Source organism: Tenrec ecaudatus, chromosome X, assembly GCF_050624435.1.
Source record: "Tenrec ecaudatus isolate mTenEca1 chromosome X, mTenEca1.hap1, whole genome shotgun sequence".
NCBI lineage: Eukaryota > Metazoa > Chordata > Mammalia > Afrosoricida > Tenrecidae > Tenrec > Tenrec ecaudatus.
Window position 1 is genome coordinate 79,475,190 of NC_134548.1, and position 18,350 is coordinate 79,493,539.

Consider the following 18,350-nt stretch of genomic DNA (forward strand, 5'->3'; position numbering starts at 1 on the left):
TGCCAGAGGCTTAAACCGACTAGACACTCTGCAGATGGATTTTGGGCCCCCACTGTCCTCCATAGCCTACTACAAATTGAGTGTTCACAGCTTAAGCTCTGATACTTTTCCCTTCATCATATTTAGACTTTGTCATCTTTGGATCACACAGGCTGGTGTGCTTCTTTAATGTGGATATAGCTGACCCCTCACTTAGATGGCTGCTTGTTTGAGTACAAGCCTTAAGGCCCCAGACACTATTCCAATGACTAGTCAGCCACCATGTGCTTTCTTCCCCCCACTTTGCTGTGGCACCCTCATCTTCAGTGATCTCTTCATGAAAGCCAGTATGGAGCAAGGCCATGCTCTAAGATATAACTGTTCTTGGATTGGGGCTAGAATTAAGCGGGATCCCAGAACCCATCTGCTTCTCCATGGGTTATTAATACCACCAGTTTACTTCATCAGTCATATTATGACAAAAACAAAAATCATTAAGAATAACAACAACAAAAACCAAAAAGTCAAAACAGCAAAAGAAACAAGAGAAAGCAGCGTCAATCATCCCCCTGGGGTATAAGGCGATTGCATTGATAACATCAATATTTTATCGAATGGCATAGAATTTAAGGTACTGTTGCTGAGTTTATGTGTGCATAGCCCAACTTGGAGCTGCAGTCCATGTGTTGTTGCTTTGCGCAAACTGATTTCTTAACTGATTAAGCTGTTTACATTGAGCATGGGGATTGGTACTAGGGGAAAATTTCCTGTATCATTTCTTTCAAGTGCAGATCATTGCCTATCAGATTAAAACCTGTCATATTAACGCAAGGGCACCATTGTGGTACTAAATAAATGGTGGTCCCGAGTCCCCTTTCATTGTATATCCACTAAGACAAGGGACCCACCCAAATGGTAGTCCAATGACCACCATTTCCATAGTCTTGGGGTGGGTGATACTCTGCTTCCTCTCCCATCGGAGTATTTCAGTCCTAACTCCAAGGGTATAGGTAGTTTTGAGGTAGGGCCTAGTTCATTCAGTCGGGCTTCTATGCTGAGTCCTTCTGGTATGCCCCTTGGGAGATGCCACTTTCCCTGTAAGGCCAGCATCTAAAGCCATCACAGTGCTTAGTTCATGGCAGGATTCACCAAGGGTTTGATGATAGAGCATATTTGAAGGGTCTACCCAGGACCATAGAACCTGGTTTAATCTCCCCTTAGGTCCCTACAATGATTGTTTAGCATCCCTTTCTGATATGAAATTGCTCCTCCCCATTCACCCACCATACCCACCAACAAAAATACCAGTGCCTCCTCTGAAATGTAGCTACTCCCCTCCCTTGGTCTTAATTTGATTTCCCAGTCAGGTTCTCCTCTCACTCCCGTGGAGGGCCTGCTGATTTGTGGCAGCCTTGTCGGAATGTTGTATAGCATCAAGTGGATGGTCTTCTCCCTTTTCCCCCTTTTTGAAGGAGTGACCCCAGCCAATGTGAGGACAAGACCTCTTGAGAGTATTGAAAAGCAAAGATGTGACTTTGAGAACTAAGATACACTTGACCCAACCCGTTGTATTTTCAATTGACACATATCTATGTGAAAGTTGGATATTGAATAAGGAATACTGAAGAATTGATGCATTTGAATTGTGGTGCTGGAGAAGAATATTGAAAGTACCATGGGCTGCTAAAAGGACGAATATTTATCTGTCTTGGAAGAAGTGCTCCTTAGAGTCAAGGGCTTTGGCAAATATACTTTGAATGTATTAGGAGAGAATAGTCCCTGGAGAAGAACACCATGTGTGGTAGAGGGGCAGAGAAAAAGAGAAAGGCTCCAAATGAGATGGATTGACACGGTGGCTGAATCCATGGGCTTAGGTATTGGAACCACTGTGCACAAGGCGCCGGACTAGTTAGTATTTCCTTCTGTTGAGCATAGGGTCGCTATGGTTTATAACCGACTCAGCAGCTAAAAACAACAAAGCCGAGCCACAGAAGAAAGGCCTGGCAATCTGCTTATATGAATATTATAATCAAGAAAACCCTATAGAACAGTTCTACTCTGTAATATGTGGGTCTCCATGCGTTAGAACATAAGCAATGTCACTGAATTGTACGTGTAAAATGGTTCCAATGGCAAATGTTTTGTGAGTTTCCAACACTATTTACAGGAATAAAAAGCCCCGCCTTTCACGTAGCAAGCTGGGATTTCAAACTTGTGGATTGTAACCCAGTTTATAATCACTACACGCCACCAGGGAGCCTTGAATTACTTAGAATTAACTACAAAGAGGGCCTCAATTAGTTAACCATGAGTAGCCCTGTTAGCCTAGTGGTTACTCGTTGGGCTGTGAACTGTAAGGCCAGCAGTTATTAAGCCACCAGTTGCTCTGGGGGAGAAAGATCGGGCTTTCTAGTCCCCCAAAGAATTATTTTGAAAACTCTCAGGGGCAGTTCTCCCATCCTACAGGGTCACTAGGAGTTGGCGTTGGCGCTATGGCAGTGAGCTTTAAGATGCATTAGTGAAATAAGGAAGTTGATTGATTATCTTATTGGTGTCCTACCCCCGCCCCTTTCTATAACTCTAAACTCTCTGCCTTGAGTCAATGCTGACTCATAGGGCGTCCCTGTGGGTTTTCAAGACTGTAACTCTTTAAAGGAGTAAAAAGCTCAATCTTTCTCCCGCGAAGCTGCAGGTGGTTTCGAACTGCCGACCATACTGATCGCAGTCCGACGACCACCAGGGCTCCTCCACTAATTATGCTAGGTTTCTTGAGTAGCCTGGCGACGCAAGTAGAAATCTGATTAAGTATGGAGTGCCAGGGTGCCAGTCCTAAAGAGGAAGTGTGAAAAAATAAACATGGCGGGGCTGTTTTCAGTGGAAAAGGCGACATACTACCTTAAACACAATGCCATTGTTGCTCTGGTCCTCGCACAAGCGCAGTGCAGGACTTCTCGAGTACGCCTACGCGCGCACATTTTCTCCCCTTCTCTACTTTCCTCTGCCTCCCCTTTTCCTCTTCTTTCCCCCCCCCCCCCCCAACCCAGTATTTGGTCGTTCAGTCTTTCTTTCCTTAACGTGTTTCGGTCTCCCTTTCGGGAAACTCCACTCCGCCCCGCTCCGACCGCACCTCTTTATTACCCCACCCCCACCCCCAGCCCCCTTTCCTTTTCCTTCTCACGCGCTTGGCCACCGGAGCATGCGCATTAGTTACCAAGCCTCGCTCTTTGTCCCCCATCTGTCGGTCACACAAACGCCTAGCTTTCTCATTCGGTAGCCAATAGAAACTACGAAATGGTGGACAAATGATTCCGCCTCTGGAGATAAACGTTGATTGGCAGTGACGTGCACCAATCAAAGTCGCTATCTCGGACCCCTTGGGAGGCACGGAGCTCCGCCGACTCGTTTCCGGCGGTCGCGCGCTCTTTTCTCGGGACGGTAGAGGCCGTGCAGCGTCGCCGTTACTCTGAGGAGAGAACAGTCGGTGCCGAGTGAGTTTTCGAGTGCTTTGGGTTTTGCTGGGGAGGCGTGTGGGATTCCTTGCTGTAATCGGCGACGGAGGAGACGAGGGCGAGGCGAGCCTTGCTGGGTGGATGGCTGTTCAGAGCCCCGTGAGGCCTCGTCCGCGCCACCGGTGCGGCGGCCTCCTGGGCCCACCCGTGGTGGAGCCCGCGCGCCGCTCGCGGCGCCTTCTGGTTTAGCCTCCCGCCCTTCGCTTACCGGCCCCTCTGTAAGGCTCCTCTTGGAACCCGGCCCCTGTCAGTGACTTCCTAGGCTTCGCAGCGTCCTCGGCCCGCGGGCGTGGGGTCTGTTACCCGAGAGCCCCCAAGGGCGGCGTTGTACGAGGAGGCGCTTTGTCCGGCTTCTGGAGGCCCGCAGTTCCGGAGAGGAAAGTGGGGCCCCCCCCACCCGAGCGTTCTTTGTCAAAACTAAGCCGTGAACTTCTTCTACTTCCCAATCCCACCACGTTCACGGTCAGCTTTCTTTCTGTGTGCTCATTTTCTTGTTTTGCTGCCTCGTTGCCCTTCGCTTTCCCAAATTCAAGCCCGTTTTATGGATTTCCTAGTGGTTTTTTTCCACTGAAGCTATTATCATACGTTGGCCCCTTTCTATTGCCAGGAGTTGAGCTTAGAGAAGCCCGGGGGGCACGTTGCTGACTTAAATGGAAGTTGAGATGGGCGAAGGATATGGTTGCTAGACCGAGGGGGCTACATATGCCTGCCTAGTTTTGAGTTTCAGCTAGACAACGAGTTACTTTTATGGCACATGCATATAGCAAAATAGTATTCATTTCAAAATCGGATCTTTAAATTTGACTATGTCATGCATTTTTATTTGCTAAATCTGGCCACACGAGCACGGAACCACTGGACAGATTTATGGAGTGCCCTTGCCCAAGTTCTTTATTATTAAACGAAAGACCGTAAAACACTATGGGGGTGGGGGGCTTGCTATGTCGTATAAGGTAGTCTTGGGTCCTGTATCCAAAGTTATATTTGTGCAACTGCTGTGTATCATGCCCAAAGCCACAGCTTTGATCATGCAACGGTACCTGTTTTCTCAAAGTTCTTCACCAGAGTTGTTGTTCTTTAGGACAGAAATCCTTGCTGCTCATCTGTGCTTTGTTCTCTTCTCAAGGTCTACTGGTTAGGTGGCAATGAATTTATTACTCAAAAGAACCTGTGCACACATTTCCAAATTATATTGCCAGCGATCATCAAAAGTACATGCTGTATTGTAAGCACTGTACGGAATGCCAAAAAAGGAAAATCCAGAAGAGAGGAAAGAAGATCGGAATTGATGCCATTTGCCTAGATGGAGCATCCAACACATGCATAAATAAGGGAACCTGTCAGCGGGAACGAATACCTACTACAATCTAGATGGGAGCTAAGTGCTTTAAGTGCATTATCATTTTAGGCTTCAAAAGTAGCCAGCCCGAGAGGTGGATAGTTCTATCCCATTCGACAGTAAGGTTTAGAAGTGAGGTGTGACGTGTGTTGCTGGTGAATTTATTGTGACTGGAAATCACGGTCTGTATGACTACAAAGTCTAGCGCAGTGATGGATGTGAACTAGAGTGCAGCAGACTTGGGTGTTGTCCCGTGCTCCATCACACTGTGTGACCTTGAATGGGCCAAGTATTTTAGGCATCAGTTTCCTCTTGCAGAAGTATAGTAGTTGTGAGCATTAAATGAGATAATGCAGGCCTGGCACAGTGTCTGGCATATAATGGTCAATAAATACCCAGTATTGTTATCTTTACTCCTAGGCTGCAGTTTGAGAAGTCAAAAATAACTTCCTTGAGGTGATAGAAATGTGGCAATGATTCTGCCCCACGGCAGGATTAATGTAGTTCATAGCACTAAAACATACTGAATTGGCAAATGTGTTCCATCTATACATAGAGATATTTCAGAGGCCTTCCAAAAGTTCATGGGGAAATTCCTATCTTAATTTCATTTTCCATGATTTCTGGAAGCCCCCCTTGTGTGTATTTTACAGCAATAAAAAAGCTACAGATACATATTTTGTATGGCCTCAGGCTGCCAGGTGAAAACACTTTTCTAGGATTATGAGCCTGGATCATTTCTTTTTATGTAATAAAGAGGTACACAGGACAAAGATAACCTGCCTTGAAATAATCTTAAATAGTCCTTACAATTCTGCACTCCAGGCAGTTGCGCTAAAATGGTCATTTAAAAATGGGACGGAGAAGTGTCTGTTAGGATGTAAGTATATGGCATAGGATATTTAACTCGAGGTCCTTAGTAATAGCCAGAGCCATGATGGGATGCAGAGTTCCGAAGCTGGTACCACTGATTCCTAAGGCTGGAGGGAAAAATGTGCCTTGGCTAAACTAAAGGAAGAAATATCTGAGGACAACCAAGTTTTTGCCATGGACCTAACCACTTTGGGGCAGTAGGGAGATAGTTAAAAACCTGGGATCCAAATAGGAAAAGACTTAAAACTAATGCTCATGTTATCTCTTGGTATTTTTCACAATTTTTAAGGGATCTCATTTACCATGAAGGTTCTACACTTATTTATGGCATTTAAAATTATAATTTATGTAGAAAACTGTACTGTGTAACAGGAGTCACAGATTCAGGGATCCTATTTTTAAGAATATGCTAAAAATTGATGCTAAGGAAATAAAGGTATAAGTAAGAAGGAATTTACTGTAGTGTTATAGGAAAAATCTGTAAACAACTTGAATGTCTCAATAGGGAGTAGTTGAGTAAATGTGTACCCAGATGGACTTTAATTTTTAAAATTAAATCAACATTTGAAATGAGCAAAAGCTGAGTATACAATGGTGTGTTGTGTTTGCAGTTTCAATATTGCATTGACACAATATTGCATGTTTTGGAAGTTATAGAAATATGAAAATAGTGGGTATGCCCAAAGATACTGAGCATAGCCCAAGTGTTCGTGCATATAGTTAAGTACTGTGTCCATTAACAGTAAGTGTAGATTTAATAAGAAAGTTGTTAAGCTATGTCAAAAAGTTCAGAAAAGAAGTTAAAATACTTTGCATATAAAAATTAATGACTAAAAAAAATTAATGACTAGAAGTAAATACCAAAATATCGACAGTGATTATTAACTTATATATTACAATATATTTTGTGTTACATACCTTATAACATCTGAGGTTTTGCAACATTCATGAGATGAGAAATTTGAGTGTAGGCTTAAACGTCACAGCGCGAGTTAAAATTGCAATATGCTCCCTTCCGCTAGCTGTGTCTTTAACTCTTCTCCCCAATTTAAAGAAAGTTTAATTCCTCTCCCCATTAAAGTTTAATTCCTCTCCCCATTAAAATACATCTTTGCCTTATATCATATGTAAACTCTGACAGCAAGATTTTTTGCATTGCTCACTGAGACATCCCAAGCCCCTAGAATATAAAACCACAGCCATCCAGTTAATTCCAACTCAATAGGAACCATACGTTTCCTAGGCTATAAATCTTTAAGGGGCACATCTTTCTCCCAACCACCAATCTTGCGTTAGCAGTTCAATGCTTACCCCTACTGAGTTAATCAAATGGAAAATTATCAATAAGCAACATATAAGGCGATTGTTTTAATTTTTGCCTACCTTCTGTTGATAATGTTCTTTTAACCTTCCCTCTTAAAACATTGCACTTTATGCCGTATAGCATTCCATTGTATTGGTGTAACAGTTTACTCACATCAAGTTCCTTAATTTACAATACTTAAGTCATTTTTAGTGTTCTGCTACCATAGGGGCCATTACAGTGAACATTTTCATGTACCCAAACCAACCTCACTGTCATCGTGTCTATGTTGATCCATAGTGACACTATAGGACAGGGTAGAACTGCCCCTGTAGGTTCCCAAGACTAACTTTTTATAGGAGTAGAAGGCTTCATCGGTCTCCTCAGAGTGGATGGTAGTTTTAAACTGGTAAACCCAACAGAAAACCACCATGCCACCAGCGCTCCTATGTTCATGTAAGTAGCTTTTAATATTGAAATTCTTTTCTTATGAAAAGCTAGAAATAAAATTTCTATGTTTAGAAATTAAATATGATAGCTCTTGTTACTATAAAATAACTTTGATGCAAATTTGGATAATGGTGCTTTCTGTTTATATAGAATGTGTTAAATTTATCAGGAAGTTTTTTAATGTGGTAAAATGTATATAACAAAAGGTGTTGTGCGGCGGATTTACCTACAGAAGACCTGCTTGCTGCACAAGACCTCTTTGTAAATATTGAACAACAATGATGTTGCTTTGAGGACTAAGGTACACCTGACCCAAAACTGGTATTTTAAGTCACTTCATATGCATGTGAAAATTGGTCACTCAATAAAGAAGACTGAAGAAGAATCAGTGCATTTGAATTATGTGCTGGGGAGAGATATTGAAAGTATCTTGGACTGCCAAAAGAACAAATCTGATGGAAGAAGTACAGCCAAAATGCTCCTTAGAGGCAGGGATGCAAGTCTTTGACTCCCACACTTTGGATATGCTATTAAGAGAGAACAGTCTCTGGAAAAGGACATCAGATTTGGTAGAGTGCGAAAAACAGGAAGATCATATCAAGAAGAGTTGTACAATCAATACCACAATCAATTTTAGAGTATTTTTTTCTTTTTGATACGCATTTTTCTTTTTGATACGCCTTGCTATTAGCTTCCCGTTCCCCCCAGCCTGCCCAGCCATACCATCAAGCAACCATGTTACTATCTCTATAGTTACTATCTCTATAGATTCACCCATCATGGATTTCACATACCTAAAAACAAAAAGAAAAGAACAAACCATAACAAAGTAAAATAGAGAAAACCCTCAATTGAAAAGAAAGCAGAAAATATTAAAAATAGAATAACTTTAAAATGGGTCAAAAGGTGAGCAAATGATATTACATTTTAACTATTTATTTCATAATAGATTTTTTAATGCTCTCTGATGACATGGCAGTTTACATCCCTCAACTATAGTCAGAGGGGATATTTTGAACTTTTGAGGAAAGTTTTTTTATACACAAAAGTATTCCCATATACTTACTATTTATAATTAGCTTTCAAACTTTTATCTCATTGTTTTCACATGAATATAGTTTTCTATTTTAAAGGGGGTCTATATAAACAATTATAACTATGGGGTCTGGGATTGGGGGTGGGGAATCAGGATTGACTTTGTCTTTTTCTATTTTTAGCGAACTATTTTTGAATGACGCAGATGAAGATGGCCTCTTATTAACCTGATCAATAAGAAAATTTTCATTTCAAAACTTTACAAGTTTAGGCATATAAAATATTCAGTCTGGATTATACCAGGAATTTCAATTTTGTTTTCGTTTCAATCTTATGTTGATTTTAAGTGACAGATTTTTATCACAGATGATTGTATAGCCGTCTTTTTCTATTTTCTTATATTGCTTTTGTAGTCTTTTTTTACTTTTGTAGGCTTTTATGATTTTATTTTTGTTCAGTAACAATCTTTACTCTGACATTGTCCCCAAATGGTGCAAACTAGTAAGATTCTTGACTGCTGATATATTGGAGGTTAGAGGCCACCCCACACACGGTGCCTTGTAAGAAAGGCCTGTCAATCTATTTTAAAATTGGCCTTTCACATCAGGTCACCATGGATCAGAATTGACTTGATGACAATCATTATATATATATATATATATATCAGTATTGAGCTAGTAATTTTGCACATTTACTTAATCTTCGTAGTATTGAGAGGTATATTTTTATTGTTCCCTTTATAACAATTGAAGAATCTTACTAAGTAGGGCATAGCTATTGTGTATTGCGAACTATGATTCAAAAGTATGTCTTAACTCCATAGCCCACTGTTCATTCCACAGTATCTCCTGTGGGCTAGGACTCTACCAGAGAATAACACTGATTACTCCTTATCCTGTGCTAATTAGCAAATTTCTGAACTGTCCAGTCTATTCCATTTTTGTTATTAACCCATTCCAGTTTTGTCTTTACAATATTCTTTACTAAGCGGTGTTGGTACCATTGAGTCGGTTCCAACTTATAGCAACCCCATGACAGAATAGAGCCGCCTCCTTGGCCATAATCTATGGAAGCAGATCACCAAGTCTTCTGCAGAGCCACTTTTGGTTAGCAACACAAGGGTTCCTTTTAATATGTGATAGGGCCATTTGGTGAGGGTTAAGATTCTCTTGGGAAAGTGGTTTCCTTTAATGTTTAGACTTATTGAACTGGAAGTTTTCTTGAGTCATTACTAGTCTCAAGTGGTTCTCATTCGGTGCTTGTTTAGTTCCTATGTATAGCTTAATTGCTATAGCGTGATTTTAGGTAATAAGTCATCAGGAAGATGATTCTTAGTGTATTATTAACACTGGATATATTTGACAATCTGCTTTTCCCATATAGGGTACAAAAATGCAGAGCAATAAAACCTTTAACTTGGAGAAGCAAAACCATACTCCAAGGAAGCATCATCAGCACCACCACCAGCAGCAGTCACTACCCCCGCCAGTACCGGCAAATGGGCAACAGGCCAGCAGCCAAAGTGAGTCGATGCTAGGAAATGGGGTAGAAATAGGTTTCCTATTGGGAATGATTCTTTAGTTTTCAGATATTTGTCTCTTGGGATTGTGAAGGGATGGACCTTTATGGCACACCCTTGATCTTTTCCCCCCTATTTACCTCTTAATGTGTATATAATGGGAAAGGCTATTTCCTGAAACCAAGAAGTAGATATGGTATAGAACGGCAGTTGAGTACTGGTTACTCAGCTTTATTGGCACATTCTACTGCTAAACAGATGCCTGAATGTTTTATCTCAGAGCTTGTCCTGAGGGCTTGGCAGGGAAGAGCATAGACACGTCTTTAAGACTTGCTGGAGAAGGCTGGTACTGAGTATATGCTAATTTACCATTTAAAAAATTTAACAGTTTTGCTGGCATATAATTCACAAATCATATTCAGTGGTTTAATTATATTAAAAAGCATTGTGCAATCATCTCCACATAAATTTTAGAACATTTACTCTCTTGGACTCATTGTCATCAGCTCCCAGCCTCCCCTGCCATACCCCCCATAAAAAACCATCAATACAGTCACAACCTCTGTACAGAGAAAACAAAACCAAAAATACCCACTGCACTGACTGATAGCGAGGCTACTCTTGGTCTGTGGTCAGTCAGAGGGTATTCACTGGAGGCTTAATCTATGTGTGCATTCAGCAGATGGATTTTGGGCTCCTGTTGTCATCCATAGCCTTTTGCAAAATGGATGTTCGCAATTTAAACTCTGATACTATTCCCTCTTTCAGGTTAGGATTTTATCATTCACAATCCTTGGATCAAACATGCTAGTGTGCTGCTTCTGTGTAGTCCTAGTTGATGCCTCACTCGGATGACTGCTAATTCAAAGAGAAGCCTTTACGAGCCCAGATGATGGACACCATCTAGTTTTTTGGGGTTTTGGGGCCATACTTGGCTACAGCACCGTATCTTCATTGATCTCTTTATGAGGGCAAGCATCAAGCAGGGCAGTTTTTATCTCATTTGGTTTTGTTGTAATGTCACATTTCTTATTCATAGGATTTGCTCTAGAACATTTTCTTTGTTCTTGTACACATTGTTAATAGCTCCCCATGTCCTCCCAAGGAACCATTAACCCAGTTACTGTCTATAGACTTTTCTATACTGGATTTCATATACAGAAAGACATTATTTTAAAAAGTAACACTGTAGTTCTCTTTCTCTGCTGGGGGGTTGTGTGTGCGTGCGCGCGTGTGTGTAAGTAACATGTCTCCTGTGTCTTCCATTAGATGAAGGCTTGACTATCGATCTGAAGAATTTTAGAAAACCAGGAGAGAAGACCTTCACCCAACGTAGCCGTCTCTTTGTGGGCAATCTTCCTCCTGACATCACTGAGGAAGAAATGCGGAAACTGTTTGAGAAATATGGAAAGGCTGGCGAAGTCTTCATTCATAAGGATAAAGGCTTTGGCTTTATCCGCTTGGTGAGCAATTATGGACTTTGGGCATGTCATTTTTTTTTAAACAAACAAATGGAGAGAGCTGGGAATGATATATGGAACAGCAGGCAATGAAAATAATTCTAAAATAGTCTGCTTGCCAAAACCTGGTAGTTGATGAAACAGGACCAATAATGCATAATTTATGTTTGCTACTCTTGTGGGTTTTTTTTAAGATAAAATGTTTATTTGCCCAAGATAATAGCAAGAGCTAATGTCTGAGAACTGTTTCATTTGGTAATTTTCAAACATAAAGCAGAATAGTATAATAAACCTTCCTCTCCTGTATCCATTACCCAGCTTCAACAATTACCAGTTTATGACTAATTACTTTCACCTGCCTTCCTCTTAGATACTCCTCCCCATACCCAACATAAATATTTTAGTATATCAGGTCTTATTTTAAGTTGATTTGATTTAGATAAAGATTTAAGTGTATGGGAAGGAAACTTTCTTGGCATTGTCTATCTTCTATATGAGGAACGTAATGATGGAGCAAGCAGAACTAGTTTTCAGTTTGCATTTGTTACTAACTCCTGAGATTACATATAGGAAGTTCATTTCTCTGGCGTTAAGATTCAAGGGTCCCTTCAAGGTCTGATTCTAAAGCTTTCTGGAGATCATAACTGATTTTGGTTAAACATGTATAACTGTATAAATATTCTGGGTGCTGTTCTTATAAGTAAATATTAGAGTGGTCTTTGTTTTTTAGATTATCTGTTATTTTATGTTGTTCTTGAAAAATAACAAAATTGATGATAGTGTATTGCTAAAATTTACAATTATATCCCATTTATTGACAGGTTACCAGAGCAATTACACTATAATCAAAGAGTTCATCTGAAACATGATTCCCTTCTTTCAGTTCTACCCAGATTCTTTATATACTTGTTGCCAAATTGATTTGGAGACATTTTGTTACTGAGCTTTGTTTGCTACTTTGAGTGTTGGTGACTTTGAGTGTTGATGGACACATGCATAGTTTTTGCCAGATTGAGTTATTCTAACTTTCTAATGCTTTCTAGGAAACACGAACTCTAGCGGAGATTGCCAAGGTGGAGCTGGATAATATGCCACTCCGTGGAAAGCAGCTGCGCGTGCGCTTTGCCTGCCATAGTGCTTCCCTTACAGTCCGAAACCTTCCTCAGTATGTGTCCAACGAACTGCTGGAAGAGGCTTTTTCTGTGTTTGGCCAAGTTGAGAGGGCTGTGGTCATTGTGGATGATCGAGGAAGGCCTTCCGGAAAAGGCATTGTTGAATTCTCAGGGAAGCCAGCTGCTCGGAAAGCTCTAGACAGATGCAGTGAAGGCTCCTTCCTGCTAACCACGTAAGTGAGGGACCGTTTTCAGGAAGTCCTTAGTTTGCTACTTCCTTGCTGTGGGCTTAGGAAGTTAGCCACTAGGAACTATGTTCTGGGATCATTTAAAATTTTTTGTAAAAAAAAAAAATTTTTTTTTGTGGGTGGATTTCAGTAACCAGGCATTTAAAGATAATACTAATTTCAGTTTTCCAATGCATATTCAAGTGTATCTTTAAAGTAATTTTGATAATATGTCTTTAATTAAAAATGTCCTTAATCAGTGTTGAGCCTCTACTTTGTAATGTTTTTGAACTCTGAAAAATTGCTTTATGCATGTAACGGCTTGGTATTTCCCCTACGTCCTTTTCTGGAGTAGTTCTGCAGATAATGGACAATTAAACTACCTTTGATCTTTTTGAAACTGTAGCTAGGAGATCTGAAGCCTGATTCCATTCTATCAACCCCAGTTTCTCCTTAATGCCATTAATAGGATTTGGTTCCGAGAGCTCGATAGAAGAACTTTTTCAGAAGTATGTTAATTGAAAAAACAAAAGTATGTTACTTGTTCAACCATGACCTCCTAGACCCTAGAGATGGAAAACCTAGTAAACTATGATCTGATTAGCTCTGAACGTCCTTTCTCCCAGATTTCCTCGACCTGTGACTGTGGAGCCCATGGACCAGTTAGATGATGAAGAGGGACTTCCAGAGAAGCTGGTTATAAAGAATCAGCAATTTCACAAGTATGTGTTCCTGACAGATTCTATGTTTGCTAAGTCCTAAGGAAGTTTGTATGGAGGGATTTGTGAAAGAGATAGATCTTTGATGTGTTTGAAAACAGGCATGATTTTGGTTCTTAGGTAGAATGCAATGCTTAGTTGGAGGAATCTTAGACAGAATTAAGTCACCCTAGACCCTTGTCTATAGGGAACGAGAGCAGCCACCCAGATTCGCACAGCCTGGCTCCTTCGAGTATGAATATGCCATGCGCTGGAAGGCACTAATTGAGATGGAAAAGCAGCAGCAGGACCAAGTGGACCGCAACATTAAAGAAGCTCGAGAGAAGCTGGAGATGGAAATGGAGGCTGCTCGCCACGAGCACCAGGTCATGCTAATGAGGCAGGGTGAGTATCGGCCTATATAAGTTTCAAAGCTAGAAAAACAAAGTGAAAGTTTTCAGGAGTTTATATTAATCAGTAGAGAAAGACCTGAATCTCTACTTTTATTCTCTGAAATATTTTGTTGATCTTGGTAGGCAAATGATCTTGGAGATGTGACAGAAAATACTGGATTCTGTGGAGAAGGAAATATAGGTTTGACTTTATTTTTGGAATCTGGATACCTCAGACAACCACTCAGGGATAATGTTCCCTTTGCTTTCTGGATCTTTATTTAGAGAAAAATTGTATCTGTGTGAAGAGCATGAAGAATACTCTGAATTATTTTGTTGTTTTTCTAGATTTGATGAGACGCCAAGAAGAACTTCGGCGGATGGAAGAGCTGCACAACCAAGAGGTGCAAAAACGAAAGCAACTGGAGCTCAGGTAAGTTTCTTGAACGTAATTCATGAAAGTCTAAAAGGGAAAATCTCATTCCTGCTTTCTGCCACCATTCTTACCTGGTGCGTTTGTAAATAAGTTGGCAAAATTTCCTGACTTCTTGGGTTGTCCTTTGGATGCCTGGATGGCGGCATGTTCTAGCTGCCCATGGCTCTAGGATTTACTCTCAGAGGAAGTAGCTAAGCGCTGGTCCCATGAATCTCCTTTGGGAAGAGAGCTTTTTTTCGGGAGGACCTTAGAGTTGGGTACATTTAATAGTGAGTTTTCCGGAGAGTTCAGTAGACTATTAGTCATAGAGTTAACTTAGCTCAGAGTACAGTCTTTTATTAAGAAAGCCTGCTCATGGAAGCTGGTGGGCAATGACACGAACACCAATCAGTATAAGGAAGAAGAAATATCATGGAATTTATTGTGGTGACGGCTGCACATCTTTTAGGAATGTGACTGAATTATTGAAAATGTGAATTGTGTGTCAGCAAAACTGTTCAAAGTAAACTATTTTTTAAAAGAGCCTGCTCAAATTCTGGTCTCTTAAATGTCTTTATGAATCTGGTTTTCAATGCCTTCATGACTGTAGGCAGGAGGAGGAGCGCAGGCGCCGTGAGGAAGAGATGCGGCGGCAACAGGAAGAAATGATGCGGCGACAGCAGGAAGGATTCAAGGGAACCTTTCCTGATGCGGTATATTTCTCATGTGTCCATTTATGTATCACACCATTTGTGACATGAAAAACCCACCATAAATTGTTCACTAAGGACCACAAAATATTTCAGTTTGACCAATTTGCCCATACTTTGAGAAATCATTTTTTTAATCATTTTATTGGGGGCTCATACAACTCTTATCACAATCCATACATCCATCGTGTCAAGCACATTTGCACATGTGTTGCCATCATATTCTCAAAACATTTGCTTTCTGCTTGAGCCCTTGGTATCAGCTCCTCATTTTCCCCCTCCCACCCAGTCCCTCTTGAAATAATTTCTAGGAATGAACTGTAAAGTTGGGAAGGGAGCTTATATCTCCTCATAGGCAATTAAGATGAAAAGTTGAGGTCATTACTTTTTAATACTCTGACTGTAGGATGAGCTAAATTGATTCTTACAGCTTTTTTGTTTGGAGACCCAGGAGAAACCAACACTCCAGCATCCTTTCTCCTCTCATTCCGAATAGGACTCTGGGCCTGTGTCCTAGAATCTCTGACTTTAAACTTAGTCGGTAACTTGCAGGCTTTTGGTGTTCAACTTGCTGTCACTATTTTTAGTGTGTGGTCTTAATGGATTGTGGTAGAAGGAATTGTGTCATGGATTGTCTTGTGCATTTTTGTTTTTTAGAGAGAGCAAGAGATACGGATGGGACAGATGGCCATGGGAGGTAAGGATTTGGGAGGTTAAAGACATTTTTGTGCCTGGCTTTAGTGAGCTTATATATCTGTATAATTTCTCCTACCTATTTCAGATTTAAAGGGTTTCCAGTACAGATTTGAGGGACTTTAACACAGTTCTTAAGGAATTTGTTTGCTTAACAGTCTCCGGATCCCGTACTGATTACACTGTTCTCTCTGCTTTAGGTGCTATGGGCATAAACAACAGAGGCGCCATGCCTCCTGCTCCTGTGCCGGCTGGTACCCCAGCTCCTCCAGGACCTGCCACTATGATGCCAGATGGAACCTTAGGATTGGTAATAAACTGCAGGCCTTCACATTAACCCTGATAGTTGGAATGGAAAGGCGTTGTCTTCAAAGCCCCTGGGGATACCTTGATTTTTCTACAAATAACAATCTTTAGTACTATTGATATCCATTAAAAGTAAGAAGATTTTTTTTGAGTTTTATATGAAGGGCAAGTGTACATTAAGAAAGCATCCCAACCCAGATGTTTGTTTTTCAATCTTGTACAAATCCAGTTTAAAGTACTTTGTCTAATAGTTAAAGTCGAGTGGTTTGACTGGTTAGCTGTTACCTTTGGGGGGAAATTCTTTGGAAGAGAAGACAGTAAAGGCTAGAAAATTAAAATATGTCTGAATTCAAAGATTGTATGGCTTGTAAAATCCTGAGGCTTAGGTTCTAGTGTCAAAATGTTTGGATTAAATTGGGAGCCCAAAAGGTGCAGTAGTTAAGTTGCTAATGGGAAAGTAGGTCATTTGAATCCACCAGCCTCTCCAGGGGAGAAAACTTTATCAGTTGCTTCCATAAAGATTTACCGAAAACCCTAGGGAGCATTTCTACCTTGTACTTTTTTTCTTTGTACCCTGCTCTACAAGGTCACTCTGAGTCAGAATTGATTCAATACAGTGAGTTGGGGTGTTGTTTTAAAGGTCTGGGTTCCCAAATAGTGATGGGCTATCCTTGTCTACTTAGCTTAGGAAAAAGGATTTGGCTAGAACTTGTCCTGAATCCTTGGGTGGTACAAATGGTAATTTCACTCTGCTAACTGAAGGATTGTCATTTCAAATCGGCCCAGAGGTGCCTGCTTCCTAAAGGGTGTGCCTGTAAAAACCCCTGTGGAACTGTCTTCTACTCTGAAACACATGAAGTTGCCATGAATAATAATTAACAACTTATGTGTTTTATATTTTGTTCTTAAAGAATATATAAAACAGGTCATATACACCTTGAATAATCTCTTAAATGTACAATGCAGATATATGTTTTCTGTTTGTACCATGTCCAACCCAGGGTTTTAGTATATGGAGTACATGATACTGCCTAATAGTGAGGAATGGATGATTAGGTGGTGGATGGGTTCTAGTCCAGACAATTTAGGGTTACCCACCAATTTTAGCATCCAGACCCTTGTTTTAAAAGTTCCTTCCCAATCGTTTTAAAAGGCTTCCAGGGGAGGGATTATATTGTGTGTGAAGCTTAGGACAAAGATTCTATTGTAATAACATGTGTTTTTTTTCTCTTTAAGACTCCACCTACAACTGAACGTTTTGGCCAAGCTGCTACAATGGAAGGAATTGGGGCCATTGGTGGAACCCCGCCTGCATTTAATCGTGCAGCTCCTGGAGCTGAATTTGCTCCAAACAAGCGTCGTCGATACTAATAAATTTGTGATCTACTTCCCCCAAACCTGTAAAAGAAGGACCCCTTTTGGACTAGCCAGAATTCTACTCTGGAAGAGTGTTAGGGATTCCTCCCTGTAGTTAGGTCTTTCCTGCCTGTTCTACTCTAGGGAGTATGCTGGAGGCAGCGGGCGAGGGAGGGGTAGTATTTAACAAATCAGTTCTGTGTGGTATATTATTTAACAAGTCAACTCAATTCCATGTGGTGCATTCCTGAAGTCACATTGTAATGGATGTTAAGGGCCTAGAGGAAAGCTTGGCCAAGAAATGGATCTAGTTAGCACCCTATTGATCTTGATCATTCCGTTTTTAGTCCATTTTGTTTTGTTGGGTTTTTTCTTTTTCATCCTTCCATCTCCCAACCCAAGACACTGCCACATATACCACAAAAAAAACAAACTTCCCCCAATGACCTTAGCTCCATTGCTCAATTCACTCCTAGGTCAGAATTCAAGCAAATGTCCATTGAGGTTACTGACAACATACATACATATATACATACATACATACGGTTTTGTTGTATTCTATATATTACCCCATCGTGTCCTACCGGAGACATTTTCTCTGATAGATATTCATTTTAGTATATCTTTTTTAAAAAAAACCTGTAACTTGCCTCCATCTTTTTCTTCGATGAGGACAAACCAGAAATGGCCCTTTTGTGTCTTACGATGTTGCGATTCACAGCTTTTTTTTTGGATAGGCCTAGTACAGTCTTGGGAACAGGGTTGCTGTGTCTTGAAGGTCTGACGGTAGCTCTTAGCCTTGCCTGTCTTAGGTAGTTATGCTGTGCATTTTTTATTGTTATACCATGTTTGATTTGTCCCTGGTACATTTAATTTGGAGTTCCCTGAGAAATGGAGCAGAAATGCAGCATCACCTTATTAAAATGCATTTTAAGCCTTTTAATTTTCTGTGCTATTTTTGAAGGGGAAGGGAG

General features: G+C 40.7%; 1 protein-coding gene across 2 annotated transcripts; it reads left to right on the forward strand.

The window, feature by feature from the left end:
• The first annotated feature begins 3,309 nt into the window (after positions 1-3,309).
• Positions 3,310-18,319, forward strand: NONO (non-POU domain containing octamer binding). 2 transcript variants are annotated; one of them, XM_075539404.1, is made up of 11 exons: positions 3,310-3,467; positions 9,872-10,010; positions 11,277-11,470; positions 12,511-12,812; positions 13,433-13,528; positions 13,713-13,909; positions 14,245-14,329; positions 14,922-15,024; positions 15,679-15,718; positions 15,915-16,024; positions 17,257-18,319. In XM_075539404.1, the coding sequence occupies exons 2-11, from the start codon at positions 9,881-9,883 to the stop codon at positions 17,389-17,391; spliced, it is 1,392 nt and encodes a 463-aa protein (XP_075395519.1). In that variant the 5' UTR covers positions 3,310-3,467; positions 9,872-9,880; the 3' UTR covers positions 17,392-18,319. The 2 variants fall into 2 exon arrangements, with proteins under 2 accessions (XP_075395519.1, XP_075395520.1); XM_075539405.1 differs by lacking the exon at positions 3,310-3,467 and adding an exon at positions 3,574-7,459.
• Positions 18,320-18,350: the final 31 nt, after the last annotated feature.

What these genes read in the sequence shown, in the direction of transcription:
- NONO (XM_075539404.1), top strand. Translation starts at nt 9,881, where the DNA reads ATGCAGAGCAATAAAACCTTTAACTTGGAGAAGCAAAACCATACTCCA. An exon ending in GCTTTGGCTTTATCCGCTTG is followed by an intron (nt 11,471 to 12,510) that starts GTGAGCAATTAT and finishes AATGCTTTCTAG; the next exon opens with GAAACACGAACTCTAGCGGA. An exon ending in GGCTCCTTCCTGCTAACCAC is followed by an intron (nt 12,813 to 13,432) that starts GTAAGTGAGGGA and finishes CCTTTCTCCCAG; the next exon opens with ATTTCCTCGACCTGTGACTG.